Genomic DNA, 22,782 nt, shown 5'->3' on the forward strand with positions numbered 1-22,782 from the left:
GTAATGAACTCATTTACATTTTGGAAGAAACAAATTTGAGATGATTTGAACATTGGAAGTAGACATCCCAAAATATGGTTATAAAGGGACAGGGCAACACACGGGTAGGCTATAAAAGTCAAAATGGGTCAATAGTGTGGCAAGAAATTTCTTTCACACCATTACACCAGCAGCCTGAATTGTTAATGCAGGATGGATCTATGCTTTCATGTTGTTTACTGCAATTTTAGATCCTACTTTATGAATATTGCAACAGATATCAGGACCAGTCTCTATTGTTTGGTTTTGTTTTAATAGTAGCTTAGGTTTTCTTCTGCTGTAGCTCACCTGCTTCAAGGTTTGTGGTTGTGCTGTGCATTCAGAGTCTTCTGCTGTTTGAAACTAAAAACCAAGCATTATCGTCTAGCACCAACAAGGCAACTATTAAACTGCTGTTCAATAATTCATTTATTCATATTTCTTTTTGGCTTAGTCCCTTTATTAATCAGGGGTCGCCACAGTGGAATGAACTGCCAACTTATCCAGCATATGTATACGCATGGGATGCCCTTCCATTTGCGACCCAAGACCTGGAAACAGCCATACACTCCTACTTTCACACACATACGCGATGGCCTGTTTAGTTTATTCAATTCATCTATACTGCATGTCTTTGGACTGTGGGGGAAACCGGAGCACCCAAAAGTAACCCACGCAAACACGGAGAGAACATGTAAACTCCACACAAAATTGACAACTGACCCAGCAGTGGCTCGAACCAGCGACCTTCTTGCTGTGAGGTGATTGTGCCATTCACTGAGCCACTATGCTGCCCCTGCTTAATGTATACTTTCTATTTTTCAGGCAATTTTCTGTTAAACCACAGATCAACGGGTTCTCAAATACTCCCAAGCAACCCATCTATAGTTACTTAAGTCACTTAAAGGGAGGGATCACCAAAAATAAAAATGTCCTCACTGTTTACTGACATTCTAGTGGTTGTAATCATGAATTTGGCAATCTGGCATTTTACGCATTTCTTTGTTCCATTGAACACAAAACTAGATATTCTGAAGAATGTTGGGAAAAAGCAGCCACTGACAGAACACAAATATGGAAATCAGGGATTGTTTTCCCCAACATTTTTCAGTACGTCTTCCTCACTGTTCATCTGAAGAAAGAAGCTCAAACAGGCTTGGAACATGTGGAGGATGAGTACATTTTGACAGAATTTTCATTTTTTGGGTGAACCACAGGAGGTTGTTTTTATCACACCTATATACTTCTACTTCTATTTTTAAATATATTTATTATCTGTTTTTTGTTCTGTCTCTGTAATTCTGTTGCACTGTAGAAGCTCTGTCACGAAATCAAATTCCTCATATGTGTGAACATACCTGGCAATAAAGCTCTTTCTGATTCTGATTCTAATGTATTGATGTGCTAGCATCAGTGGTGGTATGGAGGTGGTAACGTCCACACAACGTTGAGCTGTAACATCATTACACAATATTTGGTTGATTTTAGGTTGGACGTTTTCTAATCCCCTAGAAAAGAAAAAAATTAAGTAGTGACTGCAGGTCAAAGGAAAGTAGTAGAGTAAATGTACCAATCCTGCACTAAAAATGTACTCAAGGGAAAGTAATAGTTCACATTTTTAAAACTACTTAGTAGATTACAATTTCTGAGAAAAACTACTCAATTACAGTAGTTTGAGTATTTGTAATTTGTTACTTTACACCACTGGCTACCATGATGTGATACTGATTAGATATTTGAAGTAATATAGAACTGAAGAGGTGTACCTTATAAAGCAGCCATTTGGTGTAATGTGCTTTAATATTTATAAAGGGTTGAATGTGCTAGAAGTGACCCAGTGGCGCAGTAGGTAGTGCTGTTGCCTCACAGCAAGAAGGTTGCTGGTTCGAGGCTCGACTGGATCAGATGGCGTTTCTGTGTGGAGTTTGTATGTTCTCCCTGCATTCGTGTGGGTTTCCCCCACAGTCCAAAGACATGCGGTACAGGTGAATTGGGTAAGCTAAATTGTCTGTAGTGTATTAATGTGTGTGGATGTTTCCCTGAGATGGGTTGTGGCTGGAGGGGCATCCGCTGTGTCAAATGTGCTGGATAAGTTGGTGGTTCATTCTGCTGTGGTGACCCCGGATTAATAAAGGGACTAAGCTGAAAATAAAATGAATGAATCAATGTGATAGACCTACCATGATTAATCATGAACTTATGTCAGCTGCTATTAAAGTCCTTTATGGACAGTTTTTTTTACGTATTTTACATGTTTGGGCCGTCTTATTATACTTTAAATAAAAAAAATAATTTTACATTTAAATTTCCACATTAACAAAGTGTTTAGTTAAGTTTAAGCTGTTAGGACAGAAAAGTGCATCAACAATGAATAAAGGGCCTGTTAATACACTTTGGCCAGCAGGAGTCAGCATTGTTTGTTTTTTCACAGATCAAGACCAAGGGGAAGGAAACAAGTTTGATGCGAGTCTTCAGCCAGACCATCATAAATAAGGGAATTTAATGTTAATCTGTGCATCTCATGAGTGGATAGAAAAGGAAAATTCACAAAGAATTTTCATAATATCCTACATAGGGATATAGAACTAGTATACATCTTTTATAATTCGTAAAAGTTTAGTTAAATACACGTTTGCACAATAACGTTTATTTAGTATTATTTTATTTACTATTCGTATCAAAACTGATCACCAAGCCGCATTTACATACAAAAATCTTTGTGGTTATTCGAACTATCGCGAGTTTTGAGCAAACGCTATTCACCAAAGATACGCCACGGCCGTCGCCCTCGAGGTTGCCATGGGAGACTACGCAAGAAATGTGACGTACCCCTGTGGGCTGGACCGTGAGTTGGAGAAAGGGAATGTCGATCGGTGAGAGATCGGTTACAGAGGCGGCCGGGAGCGTCAGCAGAATGGGTGAGTATTTATTCCTTTTCTCTTTAATAAACTGGCGGTTTGTCCAACTCTTCTGTAAGTAGATTTATGGTCAAATATGTGCAGTGTGTTTTACGGGCGCGTGCTTTGTTGCGCGCGGAAGATGCGTTTCCTGGACGTGTGTTAACAGACAAATAGATCGACTCGAGCTGTCGGTTTCAGTGTGGTTTTTGGTCTTTATGCTGTTAACGTGACAATTAACGTTAGTTTTTGTCATGTAACATTTTAATTGAACGTTTTTACTGACAGCAATGTAGTGTGGACGGTGTAACGAAAACATCAGACAGTTCTGTGGTGCTAGATCATAAACATATTCATCTGCCTTGGTATTTCCATTGTTCCACAAACATAACCGTAAAATGTTGTCGAGAAATTAATGGAAAAACTGTAGTACTTTGAAGACCGTGTTTAAGCAAAGAATGTAGTTCTCTAGGCAGACATTTGCAGCTCTTGGAGAAACACCTCAATGTGTTGTTTGTCACTCTCAGCTTAGAAATATTCAAATATGAGTTATGCAGTAAGTCAGAGGTGTCAGTCCTGCTTCTCCAGGAGGCCTCTGTTCAGTTTCAAACACATCACACTGAAACCACAACCACGACACATAAACTGGCTAATCAAAGTCTTCAGGATCACTACAAACTTTCTGACATATGTTGGAGCTAAACACCTGATAGTAAGATTGCATCCACTTGTTGTAGAACTCAACACTGGATCCATGGAATGATAGATGGATAGAGAGTTGGGTGGATGATGGAAGCAAGCATTAATAGAAGGATGGAAAAGGTTTCTGGATTGACATGGATGGATGTATTGATGGGTGGATGGAGTGAGCGAGTGGATCTGTAATCATTAGGAGTGTAATGGTAAAGTTCTTTTAGCTCAGTGTGCATGTTGTTTTAACCTCTGAATTTGTAGAACACAATTCAAAAGTTCTATACATGTGTTCATATAGATATATAGATATAAGCACACCTCTGCAGCAAGCTTTGTGTGTCTCTGTGTTTTAACACCATGTCATAGTTCAAATTCCAAGTCCATTTTTTTTGGAGTCCTATCAAAAATATGTGATTTTTGACTCTCTTTGATGTGGCATGGCTGATCCATGGACCGTGTGAGTAAACATCATTATTCCTTCCTCTTTACAGTTAGTTATAGTTATATTAAAAATAAACAAACATGATGCTAAAAAATCTTTCAGATGGGGAGCTAATGGCCGGGATGCACAAGAAAAGAAACCAAAAAGTCACTCTGGTGAAATCCTCACATCCTTTTAAATTTACAAACTCCTCACCGCTGCTATATGGCACTCATTTTCGCACGTGTTGTTATTCTGACCTGAAGTGACAAGCACGTGGATTCCTTGACCATTTACAATTAGCTTTGCACTTATGCTCCCCTGGCTTCTCTCGGAACTAGGCGACCATCAAGCATTTTTTTTAGACGATGACAAATGGAGAAAACATTGCTGCTGCGCCGATGCAAGTTTATGGAGAAAAGTAAAAAGCACTGTAGTGTTTGGATGCGCTGTGTTTGTCTGAGGTAATTAGTCTACCGTTACTGAAGTGTGTGTATTCCATACAAAGTGTGAAGCAGTCTAGTTAGTTCTACTTAAATTAATCATGATGTGCTCGTGGCATTCGGTCTAGTTGAGATGTTTTCAACTAGGTGTTTTCAACATACACTTCCAAATCGCTTCCATACGTGCGGTGTGCAAGTTGCGCGCCTCCATTGGAAATGACAAACTTACACCCTAAGCTTATAGTAGAATTACCAACCTACGTCACACATGAAGTCACACGGGTTCAACCGCTCATACTGGTTGCAAAAAAAACCCGGTTGCAATAGCAAACATGTCGTGTTGTGCGGTTGGATGTTAAAAACTTACATTTTACTGTACACCACACTGCTTTTAATGCCAACCGCAGACGTCTTTGGCTAACAGCCATCATAAGAGCTGAACAAAGTGAGCACCTAATTAAAAATGCTTGACTCTACAGTTCATATTTCATATCAGGTTCACGCTATGCTGAATCGTACACATTACTCGTTTTTGATTGTAGCAATGATTTCAGCAAAAACAGCTAAATATGGTTAATTAAACTGCAGACACTGAATGCTAAGAATGAAATGTAAAGTTCACATACCCTGCCATACAGGTGCAGTTCGCTGTCAGAATGCAGTTGTTTTGCTTGTTGATGATTACCCAGGCCTTGTATAGCTCCGTCTTCGGCTAGGCAAAACCTCAGTTTTTAGCACTACAAAGTCTTGAATCTGGTAATCATGGAAAATAATTTATTACACATGACCACACAGAACTAATTAGTAGGCATCCAAAGACTTATAGGCCTTTAACTTCTCACTTGTAAAATCACTTGGAGTTTCAATGAGATAGTTGTATATTTTGGTCTGGATGTTTGGTCATTTCGTCTTATTCTCATTCTCATTCATTTGAGGGTGCTATCGCAAATGGACCTGTCAGATGAACGCCGCTCACTTTAACATTAATTTTGCCGAATGTCTGTGGTTAACACTGGGTGACAAGCTGAATAATACGCTGAAAGCATTATGTAAATAAAACATTTAATATGTAATCAATATAACTTATCTACAACAAACTACAACAACAAACACTGTACCACATCGGATGTTATTCTTTCACTGTAAACGCTAGTGCTCTCGTTTTTTTTTTTCTTCTTGCAATCTCAGTAGCCACATTTTAATAAAACTATAGCGCTTTATACCGAATTTCTTTTTTATTGATATTGACAATGGTGTTCGGTCAATAAATATCAAAACCGATTTTATCGCCCAGCCCTACACCAAACATCTTCCATCTCATGAAAATGCTTACTCGGTAACTCTGAAAAGACTAATGAATAAAACAATTTGTAAACATAAACTCAACATTTATGTTTGTGTACAAATTATTTCCAATTTATTTGCTTAAAAATAACTTCAAATCCAAGTTACTCTATGTACCAAACTTTTATATGAATGTACTGCTTACACACATGTAAACATTAATTATTTAATTAATACCAAGGTGTTTTATTTGTTTAAAAAAAAATCAAAGTTTTTACAGGTAAAAGTAATACACTACAGAGGCAAAATATACATCGAATGTCACAGTGCAAGTCGACAGCAGCATCTGACATAAGTCATCAATAAATGGCAGTTCAGGAAAACTGGAAAAGGTTAATTTTGTAAAGAAATGCACTTTTTTTATGTTATTCCAATAAGTAGTACGCTAATGCTAGCAAATAGTTTGCTTTCATACAGACTTTGAGATCCGCTAATGTATAAAGACAGGTGCAAACCAGTCCTCCCTTATTAATATTTACTATACTGAAAATCAGTCAGAATTACTAAACATTCTCCTTTGCACTTGCTTTTGTTCATATTTAAGCTTTTTTTCTAAGAACTTTTAAAAATGAGACAATTGAGACAATATAGACACAGACTACAATATAGACTGAGACTTTATACAGTAAGGAGAAATTTGTGTTGGCAACTCACAGCATGTCCATTTCTGAGTTCTCATGAGGCCTCTCTCTTGTGTGGCTCAAGACCCCATTGGACTCTTGCTCAGTGAAAAGAATTCATTCATTCTTTATTTATTCTCATGTTTAGATCACATGGCTGCTTGAATTGGTCCTGTCCGTTCACATGGGACTAATTTTATTTTATTTTTTACCATGTCCTGAGGTAGAGCTGCACGATTCTGGCTAAAATGAGAATCGCGTTTTTTATTTTTATTTATTTTTATTTATTTATTTATTTATTTTTTTGCCTAAAATAAAAATCACGATTTTCTCACGATTCTGTAGATGTAAAATAAAGCTTAATGTTAGTCAAACATATGGTAAAACAGCAATAATAATATTATGTGTAGGTCTACTGGTTTCTATAAATAATTCTATTCTTATAATAATTCTGATGTTGAATTATATTTGGGATATAGGCCTATACTTGCAATCTGTCATTGACAATATTATTAGACCATTTATTCACTGGTAAAATCAACATTATATAGGCTAGAGTAGTTATACTGACACTGTAAACATTTATTTTCATGCACAACTGTGTGTTCGCTATGAAAGAAAAAACATATCAAACGCTTGTCGCAATCATAACTCTAAAATGCGATATGATTATGTAAATGACGTGCACACTTTCGGTTTCATTTTCACTGCTAAGTGCTGTTCATACTTCGCGCGTGGCTCTTAAATGATCACTCTGTGCCACAAACTGAATATTATTTACAACTTTATTACCTGTTACTCACAGCCTATGCAGGTTCTGTTCACTAAAGTAGACGCGCACGCGTCTGTCTTTAAGTAGGTTGCGCGCCTGCCCTCTCTGTGATAACAGCTCACAGTCAGCACCTCGTGTCACGTGTGATTTTCCCAGCCGCGAATACAGTATTATATGTATAGAATACTAAAAATAATAATAAAAATTAATTATATGTATAGAATACTAAAAATTACATTTTTAGGTGAATTATACCCTATAAATACAGTATGTGACTCTTTCAACATCATTTGGAGGTGTCCATGTCGCTGAGCAATGTATGTGAAACAATGAAAAGACTCGTGCAGCCGCCTTTGCTTCTCTCCTGAACTTGGAAATATGATTGGAAGAATCGTAGAAATGCTGGATTAAGATCGTCTAGGGGGCCGAATCGAGATCGCGATCTTTTTTTTCGACTAATTGTGCAGCTCTATCCTGAGACCTATTTTATAAAACGCACATATACAAGCAAATTTGTTTTTTAATTCAATGAATTTCATCCTTCGTCAAAAGGGAGAAAGTCAGGTTTTATGAAGGCAGAAACTAACCATACAAACCATTCACTCATTAATTTTCCTTCAGCTTAGTCCCTTACTTATCAGGGGTCACCACAGTGGAATGAAACGGCAATTATTCCGGCATACGTCACATTACTGGGCAACTCATTACTGGGAGTCACCCATACACAGTCAAATTCACAAACGCATTCATATACTACAGCCAATTTAGTTCATCCAATTAACCTATACCATGTCTTTGGAGTATGGGGAAAACCGGAGCATGCAGGGGAACACGAGGAGAACATGGAAACTCCACACAGAAATACCATCTGGCCCAACCGAGACTCGAACCAGAGACTTTCTTGCTGTGAGGCGACAGTGCTAACCACTGAGCCACTGAACCATTTTCTGTTTATTGAAATATACTGTTTACTGCTAATTAAACCAGTTTTATGCCCTTAATGTCATTGTATTGTTTACTATTTTTTTTTCTTTACATATATTTTTAAACTACATTTTATTTATGTATATTTTTAGACTACATTTTATGTATAATTGTATTAATTGCAAATTCTTTCTTAAAAACTCTACTTTTTGTATTAATATTAAATGTTAGGCACCTAGGGTCTGAGAGTAACATATTTTTGATTCTCTATATGTCCTGTACATGTGGTTGAATTGACAATAAAGCTGACTTTGACTTTTTCCAGCCATGTTTATCAAAATAAATATACTGTTGCATTTTTCTTCCCACCCTAAGCTGGATTTATACTTAAGTGTTAAATGATCGGCCCTTGAGTAGGTAGCGTCTTTCCAGCTCTTGATGTGAAGTAATACAGTTGAAACAGTAAGAGTGGGAACTGTGGGTGGTCAGAATAGCCTTTAAAGAGCATATTGTCTGACTCTTTTCATTTGGTGTGTGATGAGAACACCAGGCAGAGGTTGCTTGCTTTGCTTGGGTGCTGTCGTGTCCTTTGAGTCAACAAATCCTTTTAAGGGTCCTATAATTTCCAGATTAAATCACAAAATCCAGTCATTAAAATGGAACTTACTGTATGGAATTTGGCAATATTTAGATGATTGAATATTATATATATTGAATAATAAGGCACAGTTTATCTCGTGCATGTGTGATGCTCATTGAATCTTCAGCTTTTGCAGTATTATAGGAGCACATGAACATTTAGGACTGTGACACACCAAGCAGTAGGCTGTTGGGCTTCATCGTATCGTCAGCCCGCTAGTTAGTTTAGTGTGCATCACATAGCCTCTCATCGGGTTAATGTCAGATTTCATTGATCTGCTTTAGCAGGTAGAATTGGTTTTGGCTAAAGAAAACACTCTGGTTGGTTATTCAGCAACGAATCAACTCATTCAATTCACCTTTATTTGTATAATGGTGTCATATTAAGTCAATAAGGAACACAAAGAGCCTTGCTGTAATTCCGCTACATTTCGCAAATATTTGCAAATGATGAAATGAAAACACATCCTCTCGTGCATGTGCAGAACATGGACTCTCATCTCTGTTGGTTGCCATCCGTTTGGTTTGTTCATGGGCTGCTTTTTTGGCCAGACCAGACATGAGGCGACAACACAGTTAGGTTTTGTCGGCATTAGTAGTTTGGCATTGGCTTGGTGTGTCCTGGCCTTTGTACTTCATCTTCAGAGCTCCAAAAACTTTACTACAATTTGCTGAAATAAAAGTTTGTTTTAACTTACGACATTACGACAAAAGGAATTACTTTTGTGAGAAAATAATACAGGTTTAGAAGTACCACAAAAATGTGTTTATTTTAATTAAACTGGTAAACCTCTATATTCAAAACTACTTTAGTACATGTTATATAAATTGAATTGAGTAGACGTGCTTTTTGAAATTAGGGCTGAATTAATCAAAAGATGGTTGTGGTACTGTATAAGCAGTAGTAAATCAAGTACTTTCAGATGGACCAGCATTTACTGTTCAGAGTTATAGTTTACTGTCGTCCTTTCCAAAATTGCGTTCATAGTCGCAGATGAATTAATGATTATGAAATTAAAGGTAATCAATAATCTCAGAACATTCATTCATTAATTTTCTTTTGGTTTAGCCTCTATTTCAGAGGTCGTCACAGCTAAATGAACCACCAACTATTCCAGCATATGTTTTACGCAGCTCATGCCCTTCCAGCCACAGCCCAGTTCACAGCCAATTTAGTTCATTCAATTCACCTAAACCGCATATTTTTAGACTGTGGGGGAAACCCACGCAGACACGGGGAGAACATGTAAACTCCACACAGAAATGCCAGCAACCTTCTTGCAGTGATGCGACAGTGTTAACCACTGAGCCACCGTGACACCCATAATGGCAGAACATTTATTCATTCATTCATTCATTTTCGGCTTAGTCCCTTTATTAATCTGGGGTCGCCACAGCAGAATGAACCGCCAACTTATCCAGCAAATGTTTTACGCAGCGGATGCCCTTCAAGCTGCAACCCATCTCTGGGAAACATCCATACACTAATGGCAGAACATTAAAATATAAATGTGGAAAAATATGCTTACATCATGTGATGATCTAGTGTATCTTTCACCGAACTTCACACTTTCCAGTTACATTCATAGTCATGTTTTAATTTGTATATTTCAGTACAAAATATTTCATATGGAAAAGTCATATAGTAGCATTTACATATTTTCATAGCTTAGTGTCTCTGTATTTACTGCTTTAGTTTTAGACTTTCACATCCCTTCCGGCAGTTAAGCCACATAAAAACATGTCATTGCTTCTGTACTTCAGTGACTCTCTATTTCTTTCTTTCTTTCTTTCTTTCTTTCTTTCTTTCTTTCTTTCTTTCTTTCTTTCTTTCTTTCTTTCTTTCTTTCTTTCTTTCTTTCTTTCTTTCTTTCTTTCTTTCTTTCTTTCCCTGTATCTCTCTCTCTTTCTCTCTCTCTCTCTCTCTCTCTCTCTCTCTCTCTCTCTCTCTCTCTCTCTCTCTCTCTCTCTGTCTCTTCATTCTCACTTTATACCTCTGCAAGGTAATGACTGGTTACATTTCATCTAGAAAAAATCCCTGAAAAAAAATCCCTGAAAGTGTTAGTTCACCCTTAAATGCAAGTTAAATAGATATTTTGTTGAACAAACAAGAATGATTTTGCAAACTGTATGAATTTCCAGTAAATCCAGAAACATCTTTATATTTATTTGCGTAAGCTGGATAAAGTCATCCATCTGCATGGTTTCCACTACATTCATTCTTCCATAGTGGGGTGCCACACCAAAATTCATCCCTCAATGGCTACATTACAGCTTCTCATTCAAAACATTCATTCATTTTTTAATAGCCGGTCATAATCGCACCAAAACGTATTAAAAGGTAAGTGAATTATAACAGCGCTAACTTTTCTGTAATCGCAGTAGTGCTGTGTGTTATTTGTTTAACTCTTTAAGGTGACATGCTGACTGACTGACAGGTGCGTGATGCGTGAGGCCAAATACGACATAGCTTTCAGTCAAGATGAACACGGTTTCCATAATTATATTTTATTTTTAGATAAAGGTCTATGGCTCTGCATACAATGACTTTATTTTGCTGGAGTTTATAACCGTTTCACTTTACTTCAGGACGCATCAATGCCGCTCTGTAAGTCTATTGGAGACATTCACAAATATTCCTAGCAAATTTAATAAATGTTGGAGGCGTACTTGTTACATAAATGCACTAAATCACACTTCAGCAGCGTTTATTTGTGAGCGCACAAGAAAATCTGCACCTGAGCAGCGTGTATTTAAGGGCGCGCAAGAAGTTTTGTGCAAGAACAGAGGAAATCGGTGCTCGAGCACAGAGATTCGCATGCTAGTATTACATGAATGCGATCTCGCCTTGTAATACTGCGCTTACGACATTTGTTAATAAAATAACGCCACAGGTAGTTGGTAGATCTGTGTAAAAGGCCCAACAGAGTCTGCCACCACAGCTGGACAAAATCCTAGAGGAAACTGGGATAAACTGCATCTGTCATATAATAACCCACATTAGTGAGTCGGAATGTGTCCTTGTACAGTCGTCATGTACATCATACTGTATGTGTGAAAGCCCTGGCATGATTTTATTTTTGGCCGTGTGAATCCTTGTGGGCCGTTTCTGTCAACACACCACAGGGAAATTCAGTTACTGGTGTGTGTTCATACTATGCAAATTTGCATTGGTGTATTTACTGTATTTGTTCTTTTAGACTGGCCTTTTTGGTGTCATGCCATGTCACTGATGTCTGGCGGACTTTAAGCCTGGAAGGAGGAACGTTCGTGTCCTCTCTATTAGCTCTGATTTCCTCTGGGTGATCTCACACCTGAACACATGATAACATCAGCAGGAAGTGCTGCAGGATATTCTTGATAGACTCTCAGACTTTCATTTTTGTAGTTCTGAGAGAAAGCAGTGCTTGTCTGTTTTGGTTGGCGAAAAACAAAGTAAGAGATATCTCTCTCTCTGTGCTTTAAAGTTTGTTCTCACAGAATTAATTCAGTAATTAGTGTAAATATTTGTTCAAATTGGTAAAAATCCAACTGGTGATGTCATTACAAAAAACATTAATGTCTTGACTTTTTGCTTTATTCCAATTTAAACTGATCATCTAAACTATATTTGAATGGCTTTGGTTCTCATATTACTCATTACAGATTCAGTGTTATATTTGCAAATTGACTATACTTGGGTCATTAGTGATGCTTACTGTACTGGGAAAGTAATTCATAATTGTTCAAACTGATGTTATCGAGCAAATTACTCGCTTTACAAAAGAACAAATAAGAAAAAGTCTCTAGAAGTTTTTACTGTGTGATTAGATTGCAGATAAAATGACCCATAATTTAAGTTATGAAAGCAAGAAATGTCCCAGCATGGGTTTTGGTTTTGAATAATTGAGACATAATATTTCTGTAATATCTCAGAGCCAACCTAGGTTGTGTTTTTCTCAATTTTAGCCACAGTTATAACTATGCCTCTTTGTTGCCACAGTTATAAATATGTCTCTTTGAGTTAATATAGAATGTTACACTTCTTGGAGGTCTGTTTTTCAGTCTTTTAATTTTCTGTTTGAATTTGACAAGAGTTGAATCGAATTATCTATGCGCCAATATATCATTCAGTAGGGCTTCATGACACTTGGAAAATATGTGGTATTGCTGTTGAGTATTGCGATAACGATATTCCTTGTCATGTAACGTTTCCCTAGTGAAAAGCTATTTTAATTAGCTTTAAAAAAAAAACAACAAATATATTTATGGAATGATCATGCTAAAATAAATTGTGATAGGGATGCAACAGTTAACTGATTTTACTATTAACCACACTTTAAGTCGTCAAGGTTAATTAATCAGAAAGGTTTCTCAACACCATGTTTCTGCACGGAGCAAAACTGCTGCAACTAGGCATGGAACAATAACCGGTTTCAAGGTTTACCTGCTGTTTGCAAAAGTCAAGTTTTGAAACCGCAAACATTTTCTTTTATACTGTTTCTAAGTAAATTTTTTTTTTCTATTTTTATTTGTTTTTTACAACTATTTCATTCGGTTTTTAGGGCAACAGTATCTACAGCAAAATAACCCTCCAAATCAAAAACTACTGGTCAGTCCACGATTCAGGAATTGTTTGAAAAACAACTCACTTATACACCAACATACAAGCATGCTATAGAGCTAAACAGTGCAGTGGCTTTACTTTATATCCAAAGAAAAGAAAGCTATCTAAAGATTCCTTTTCAAGTTGTGATGAAATGTATGTTTTGGAAAGGAATTAAGATAGTCAGCGATTTATTTAAATAGTTTAGCCTGACATGTTTAAAATAAAAAAGCTACAATATTTTAAATGTTTCTTAAAAAAAATATATTGAGTTCAATGGGGGAAAAGTTGTTGTTTATTCACCCAGACATTTTAAAAGAACTAATCACAATACCGGGAACCTGTGAAACCATGATATTTTTATCATGGTTATCAAGGTTATCATACCTTCAGAATCCTAGCCATAACTGAACAAAGTTATACACCAATTGTGCACTAGTTTGAAGTTCTGAGCTTGTACACCGAGACTAATACCCACGCACACTTGATTAAGTATGGCTGAGGCTATTATCTAAGGGCCGTTCACATATTGTGTCTTTTGTGTGGGCAAGTTTGTTATTTCCAATGGAGGCACTTCTTGCGTGTGCAGATAGACGTGTACGTGGCGCGCCGTGCTCGCACTTTCCTGGCGCTCGAAGTTGAAAGAACTGACCGGTCAGCTTCATACATAGTATGGAATATATACATTTCTACTCCAAAGAGAGTAAAAAATAAAAGAAAAAGACCAAAAATTTTTATAATATAGTTGATCAAGAGGTTCAGCAGCTTTTGACTACATTTGTTCTCTTTAAAAGCGAAATACTTACCTAATATGTAGCTTAGATTTACATAGGCCAAATACATTTTTTTATTTTTATTTATTTATTATTATTTTTTACATTTATTTATTGTTCTAAAATTAATACTTGTGTTTAAATGCCAAAAACTTTTTTTTTTAAGTCCAAAGAGAAATGGACTATTGTTTGTTTTTAATATTATTTTTGTGCTGTAGATTACTGAGCACAGTAAATAACACTTTAAAATAAGTTTTCATGTGACTTTTCTAAACTAGTAGTGTTTTGAAAATAATGAATGCATAATAATCATAAGCGTGATTATTCCTCAGACTATAATCGTACAACAAAAATCTATAATCGTTGCATTACTAATTATTAATAATGGATATTTTTCTGATCAAATAAACCTTTCAGATCTAAAAAGCTGTCTTGGTGCAAACATTTATACACTAGGATGAATGAAGACCTGGGCAGATTTTTTTCACTCTTATTGACTGTTGTCATTTTCCTCTTGTCTCTACTCGCTTAATTTAGGATTTATTTTCAGCTTATAGCCAATAGCAGAACAGATTTTCAGTTTTGCGGCAGAATTCTAATTTTGCGGCATCCCTAATGAAATGAATTCATTGCACCTTTCTGTGATATGAATATGGCATATACTGTTATCATGATAATGATAATTTTTAGATATGTTTTGCCAACCTGTAGATGTGTTCTGTCATAAGTGATTAATATAATTTTAATTTATTTTCAGTAACCAATCAAAATGTTGCATGAAGTGTTCAAATTTTCCCTTCATGCTGTATTGTGAGGTGTGTGCATATGTGGTGTAGCACGAGTCAGATTACAGTGTTTAACAGAACACAGAAGTTAAAAAGATCAAATAACCGTTGAGATGATAAGATGCATGAGGATGCTCACATTCCATGCAAGAGTTAAAACTGATCTAATTTAAAACCTTTTACTGTATATTATAGCCTGCTTTCTGAATTATCATCAGCCAGATGGATACATGTTCCTCCAAGGCATTTCCTTTTGTAGGGTTAGCAGGAAAATATGAAGGTTTGGTAGTCAAATGAGTTGGGTTTTCATGTGCTGCAATTCCTGATCAGCACATTTCACTATCAACTTTTCAGCAGAAAGAAAATGCTGTTCAGGGACGGCCTGATTTATTAAATGAAATGTATATTTTTTTGCATTTCACTGGCAGTGTGAGCTCTGTGGAAGTCTAGTGCAGTTGCCTTCCTGTAATTCTGTATGTTTAGAGAAGTGGTTTGGGTGTGCAGCATTAGACAAACACTACAGGTTGTGCATTTTTGTCAGGATGAAAATAGGCTAAAGAAGCTTCAACGGATGTTTTAATTTCACGTATTGCATGTATGCATGTGTTCATTGCTGATCAACCCTCCTTGGACTAATATGAGATTTAAACAAATTCTCTGAAAGGCAGTTTAAAACAGCAAAAAGCGCAGATGACACAAACAAATGAAATTATTTAGTCACACTCAACTGGTTCCAAACATGTAAGCATTTATTTTTTCTTTTGAACGCAAAAGAAGATATTTTGAAGAATGTGAACTTCTAACAATTGACATTTATAGTAGGAAAACATATGGAAGACTATGGAATTCAATAGTATATGTTATGCAGTTTTGGGCAGTAGCATCACTACAAGTAGCGAAGCTATTTTTTAAAATCAGGTAGCACAATTTACCGATCGCGGATCAATAAGTGACAGCACCAACATTCACAGAGCTGTGAGGCCAATATCTAGTCGAAGTAAATCCGTATGATGCCGATTTTTCTTCCTGTTTTACGGTGGTCGACAACAAACCTTTTGGTGCATTACTGCCACCTCTTGCTCTGGTCGTTGATGTTGCCAAACAATTAGGCTAAATCGACAAACTTACTTGATGGAAAGATGACTGAGGGAGATGTGTTTTTTCTGAAGCAGTATTCCTCATTACCATATGTCGAGAAGTTCATGTTAAGATGCAATAACATTAATTCTGATGCTGTGCTTTTGTTAAAGCTGATTTGATTTTTAAATGTCTTTTGTTAGTTGAGCTGGTTTTAAATGAACTTATAGTTTGTCCTGCAAATGTGCCCAAGTGCATACAAAAAAATAGTTATGTAATTTATAATAAATGCTATAATGTTTTTGAACTACTCAATTTATTATACTACTAATTTATTTGTTGTGGTGCTTTTAATATATATATATATATATATATATATATATATATATATATATATATATATATATATATATATATATATATATATATATATATATATATATATATATATATATATAAATAAATAATAGGGCTGTCAAAATTAATTGTTTCTTCAGTGCGCCACGATGCAGATGCGGACACTTAGCTTTCGGTTCAGTAATAATCATAACTGGTTATTATGTACTGTCGTCATTTATCTCATATGCGCTATGTCACCGAAGTTTACTATGGCGAGGGAGGCGAACGAGAGTATTTACAACGGCCCAACTACCTAAAAATGCAGAAACTGTGCACAATTTGACTGCGTGTGTGTTTGCTGGACAGTCTTTCACTAACACTTATAGCATAAGCCCCTATTTCACTCAGATTGAGAAAATTAAAGTAAACTCCGTTTCTCTCTCTCTCTCACTGTGGCCCATTTGACGTGCTGGCATGACTTTTCCTCTCCTCTCGGCTGTTATAGCGATACTTCTGGATACAGACACGAGCGCGTGTCTGCATAGTGAGTTTTCTCATCTGCGTCTGTCATGGATCAGCTGTAAATGCCGCTGCCGGTTATCAGCGTCACTCAATGGTGAACAGCGCCAGAGTGTTTGAGCCAATCACAGCCCTTTCTGTTGAGTGCGTGACCAGTCATAGGGGTGTAAGAAAGAACTCGCTAGATTAAATATATTTACAATAAAATGCTCATTCCTAAATATTTCCCTTTTCTATAAATTACTATAGTATTTTGAATGTGTAACACCTGGTTTTATTGGATTATTTAGTTTTTGCTGTTATGTGCAATAATTTGTTTCGGTTTGGTACAGCCTATTAATTGCAGTAGATGACTGAACTGAACAATTATGCCTCATATGTTTCATTGACAGTTTTATTGATCACTAAGATATGATGGACTTGAATTTAAGTTGCTTCGATTTAAAAATGAAAATTACAAAAATAGCTTCAATGTAGCTTAGTTACTTTTGCCAAATAGCTTTTAGCTTAGCTTGCTATGTTTTACAGAGGGTAGCTTTAGTGTAGTTAAGCTACATTTTAAGTAGAGTAGCTAATAGCATAGCTCACTATGCTTTTCGAGTAGCTTGTCCAACACTGATAATATGTAATTTCAATATCACTCTGACATTAGATGGAAAAAAAAAGAAAATGGAGTGAAATTAAATTTGCCATTGAATCCTGTTTGAACTGCAGTTACTTTTCGTAACAGCTCCCTCTTGTCGACATTTTTGTAGTCATGTTTATCGTACAGCTTGTTGTGTTCAGACACCAATGAAACAAGCAGCTTGACATTCATCTTCAATGCATCACCTTTGTTGTTAGGAATAAATGCTTGCCTAGACTCTTTTTGTACTTGAGCGCAACTTTTGTTTTTGTTTTTAAAGACGCTTTGTGTAATGAATGATGACATAATTGTCATTTTTGGATGAACTATCCTTTTAATGGTGTTGAGCTATTATCTTGCTCTGTCTCATTCTCTCTCTGTTTTTCTTTTGTTTTGTGTATGTGGATACCGCTCTCTCTCTCTCTGCCTGGTGGAATCTTATCATCTATTCTTAACTGTGTCCATCTATTCATCCATCCATCTGTGGAACAACATGACCTGAATGCTCCCCAAAGTAGCAGTAAGTACACTTAAAGTCAATTTTCAAACACCTCAAAGCCACAAATGGATATCTAGTTCAAATTGCCAAAAGGTCTTTTAAAACTAGAGCCTGTGCTTGCTAGCTTGTTCAAAAAACAAGCAGCGCTGTTATCACTCTTACCTCTTACTTTTAAAGATATTAAACTTGGCCAGTGAGCACTGTTGATTCTACAGATACATGTATTTGTGTGGGAACATTAGAGTTATTAAAATATTTTTGTGCTGGTAGAGAATGAAATGGAGAACATAAAAAAGCAAGACACACCAACATAAATATTTAAAAAAATATTGTGGAATTTGGTTCAATTTACTTATTCATTGTGTCTGTTCAAGCAATTTTTGAAAAAAATCAAATATCTGACTGTTTTAATGATAATGTTTGTGTAACAGTAGTGGGTCTAGGCATGTGACCAAAAGAACAAATCTTTTTGGGTGGCCATTTTTTTTCTCCACAATGCGGTTGAAAACAATTGATAAACCGCTCTGTTGGAATGTGAATGTTCGAGTCTGTTTAAACTGATAAATTATCAACTAACCATTCAGATAAAATCAAAATGTTTAACACAAAAATTTGGTGGGATACACATCTCTGCGGAGGACAGTCTTTACACTGAGTACTGAAAACAGTTTAGGCTCTATTTACAGCTGGTATTAAATGGGATCTGAAACATTTTGAGCTTGTCCACCTTTGACCGCTTCCAAAGCTAGTTAAAAATGTGTTCTGGCTTGCTGTCATATTGTAGGTGGTCATGTGGTCATACAGTATGCATTCTAACCGACCACAAGTGTTTCAACATTTTAGGATGGGTTGTTGAAGTACTCAAGCCAGGCAGGATTTACATTTTGTTGTTCAAAATTGTTGTTCAATTTGAATCAATCAATTTAATCTATAAGAGCAAATGTAAAAGCTTCTCCTCTTTTTTTATATAACTTTCTGCTATATGGTCTCCATTTGCATAAAATTTTTAATGATTTTTTTTTTTTTTTTTTTAGACAAATAAAACAAAACAGAATTAATGCTGTGTCCCAATTCACATACTATCCGTCCTAAATGGTATTCAAAAAAGATTTAGTATGTCATTTGCTATGTTCACAGCAGACGCAGAATGCGCAAATAAATCATGCTATTCGCACGTAATCATGCTATCATGCTATTCGCCCGGTGACTCTAGCTTCGTTGCTAAATGGCTAACATGGATTTTATTGAGAAAATAGCTGTGTTTATGTGCTTTAAGAAGGCTAAAAACAGCATGTATATTCGTTTGCACCATGTCTAAGTTCACTAGATCCTCACTAAAAGTGCACCCAGCTCTGTGAGTTCATCAACTTCTCTAGAAACTATACCTGCATGATGGAGTGGTGCTTCAAACTGAGCCCAACCCAGATTGTTTATCTGTTGTCGACAAGAGGATTTCTCCTCGGGACACCAACAAAAGGCAATACGTCATAATCACGCCCCTACAAGAGAAAGCTCCTAATTGGTTAACGTGGCGTAAATGTTTGCTGAAGTTCAGATTTCCCAACTTGAGCGATTTGCACGTGCGTTAAACGCGTCAAGTGCACAAAATGCTCAACTCGTGGCGCTTCATTTTTGCGCCACCTCATTTGTGCGAAGCGCTTCATTCGCACCGCCTCGTTCACGCGTATCGCACCACAGAATGTCTATTCGTGTCTTTGCATTGACTTAACATGTAAATCTCTCATGGTTGATGCTTCATCCATGTCTGGTGTGAACACAGTATTAAACGAGAGTATGTTGAAAAGAGTATGCTAAAGGTTCCTGGATGATGTATTATTTCCGATAAAAAATTCGAAGTGTAGAACCATCCATAATCTAACCACTAATATTGCCCACAATACATTGCACATTGGATGTGAATTCGAGTAGAACTACAATTGCAGATAAAAAGTGTATACAAACGACAAACATGGCGGACATGCGAAACTAACCATCATTTATAGAGACTCTGATAAAGTTATTTAAATGACTATTATTAATTAATATCTAGTCAACTGGAAAATATTTAAACCACATTTTACAGCTTATATTTTATCTGCAAAGTGAAGTTCTATAACAATGTGACATTCTATCTCACAACGTGAACTTATATAAAGACGTGTTTGGACATTTAACTTCTGAATGCATAATTATCCAAACACCTGAGGAGATTTCTCTGCATGAAAGACTCGCAAATGTCAGATTAATCTGCTGTCGCTTCTCCTATATGGTAGGCAATTAAATATGAAAGAAATGTGGATGATGTGTCGAGATGATTGACAGGGGATAAAACTAAGCAACATAATTGTTCGTTAATGAGGAAGCATTATGTCCAAAAGCTTGCATACTCTTCTGTTACACTCTCAAATTTATCTACTTTTTCTTCACAAAAAAATGTACATGCTTTTAGGATGTATAATAAGTATGCAAATTGGCACAGAGCATAAGAAAAGTGTTTGATCGTGGACAAAAAGTTTATTTTAAATGTGTCAAAGGAAATGTTTTCTCTTATCTACTTATGATATGTTCAAACACATCGTAATACCAGGTCATTTGCCAGAAAGTTGCGGTTGATGTCATTCTTGCTTTCAAAGAGGAAAGTCTGTTAGTTATTTTGGTACTTGGACAGTGGAAATGGAAATACTGTAAGTGCACTGTAGTGTACTGTACCTAACCAAACCATACAGCTCAGTGGAAACAATTAACTGTCAAATAATTACAAACAAAATCAATTGATCAATTAATCGTGTTTTTTTTTTAAATGTAAGACTGAAATATAATACGTAAAGTCTTTGATTTGCAATGTTTAATCTTTTCTTGATTACAATTCTAATAGAGTTAAAGGAATTTACTTTTAGCTTTGTTGTTTTGGGTGTTTGAATCAGTTTATTTGGAGAAATGTGTAATTCTTAAACAATAATTTGTCTCTGAAAACCCATGTAATTAGCAAATTGCTCCATTATGGCCAAGATTCTTTATTGTTTAATGTCAAACTCAAGATTTCTGTTATAGAAATGTGATTTCAACACTAATTGTAGGGAGTTTTGACAAATGTCCACCCACGTTACGTCTTATTTGTAGTGTTTTGTCAGACAGCCATGCTGCTTGCTAAAGCCATTGACTGTGTTTGGTTTTTGTCTACAGCAACAGAAGAACCTTGAGGGGTATGTGGGATTTGCAAATCTCCCCAACCAAGTGTACAGAAAATCGGTGAAGAGGGGCTTTGAGTTCACTCTCATGGTCGTCGGTGAGTAACTTCTGTCCTGTTTATCCCACTGCTGCCCACAGAATGTAATTTGGGAGAATTATAATCAAAGTCTGCAACAGTCTTTTTGGATAATTTTGGAATATGCTAAGAACTCGATGTGGACAACTTTAAAGGCCGTTTTTCTCAGTATTTAGATTTTTGTCTTTTAAATCCTTAGGTTTTTAGATTTTTTAATATTTGTATCTCAACCAAATATTGTCATTCTAACAAACCACAATGAAAACTTATTTTTGCAGCTTTTAAGGTAATTCATACATCTAAAATTGTACACTTACACTGAAAAATAAATGTTTGCTGCTTGTTTAAACTACTTATTTAAATTGAGCTGAATCAACACAACATCATTGTTTTATGTTCAATCCACTTAAATTTGTAAAAACAATTAAGTTAACAATCAATATATTTTAGGACAATATGAAGGAATTGTGTGGAACCCTGCATTTTTTATAGTGTACAGGTATGTGTGAAAAAAAAAAAAGAATATCGAGGGAAAGTGAAATTATTTATTTTAAAAATTTGTTTCAAAAAGGGAAACCTGTGTGTTATTTTATTTCACTACACACAAAGTGAAATATTTTAAGCCTTCATTTCTTTAAATTTGAATGAATATGGATTAAAGATATTTCATAAATATATTAAAGGTATTTCACAAAATTAGAATATTTCACGTGACCAATAAAAAAACAATCCTAAACACATGTGCCTTCTGAAAAGTGTGAAAATGTATTGTATTATGTCCTCAGTACTTTCTTGGGCCTTCTTTTGCACAAATTATAGCATCAAGGCAGTGTGGCATGGTGACACTGAGTTGTTATGGTAGCCCAAGTTGCTTTGATATCGGCCCTCAGCTCGTCTGCATTTCTGGGTCTCTGTTCCCTCATTTTCGTCTTGACAATAGTCCATAGATTTTCAATGGGGTTTAAGTTAGGTGTTTTCTGTCAGTTTCCTGGCCAATTAAGAACAGGGATACCATGGTCCTTAAAATAGTAACTGGTTGCTTTGGCACTGTGTGCAGGTCCCAAGTCCTGCTGGAAAATAACATCATCATCTTCAAAAAGCTTGTCAGCAACAAAAAAACATGAAGTGCCCAAAAACTACCTGACATAGAGTTGCGTTGACTGTGGATTTGATAAAAGACAGTGGATCCACACCAGCATCACTGATTGTGGAAACTTTACACTGGACATTAAGCAGCTTGACTTTTTGCCGCTTTCATCTTTGGACTTGGGACCACTGCAAAACAGTACTTTTTCTCTTAAGCCCAGCAAAGGCACTTCTAACATTGTTTTTGGTTCGTTTTTGACACATGGAATTGTAATGTCTGTATGTGGTGGTTCTTGATGCTCTGACACCAGCTCTGTCACCCTTGCTTGACAGTCCTCTCAAGGCTGCGGTCATACAAGTGCACCTTTTCCAGCCACATTTTCCCTTCCTCTTAACACTCTATTATTATACTTGCACTGTAAAACCCAACAGTCAACTTTATCAACTGAAATGAGTTT

At 36.1% G+C, this 22,782-nt stretch overlaps 1 protein-coding gene across 1 annotated transcript in view; it reads left to right on the forward strand.

Annotated features, from left to right (window-relative positions):
- Nucleotides 1-2,817: 2,817 nt before the first annotated feature.
- The window catches only part of septin7a (septin 7a), a 106,787-nt gene continuing 86,822 nt past the window's right edge, over nt 2,818-22,782 (forward strand). Inside the window, exons 1-3 of the mRNA XM_056479182.1 lie at nt 2,818-2,891; nt 3,504-3,627; nt 21,157-21,259. Of these exons, the coding sequence (XP_056335157.1) occupies nt 2,818-2,891; nt 3,504-3,627; nt 21,157-21,259 (301 nt within the window). The remainder of the gene's footprint in view (nt 2,892-3,503; nt 3,628-21,156; nt 21,260-22,782) is intronic.

The sequence above is a fragment of the Danio aesculapii genome, chromosome 19, assembly GCF_903798145.1.
Source record: "Danio aesculapii chromosome 19, fDanAes4.1, whole genome shotgun sequence".
NCBI lineage: Eukaryota > Metazoa > Chordata > Actinopteri > Cypriniformes > Danionidae > Danio > Danio aesculapii.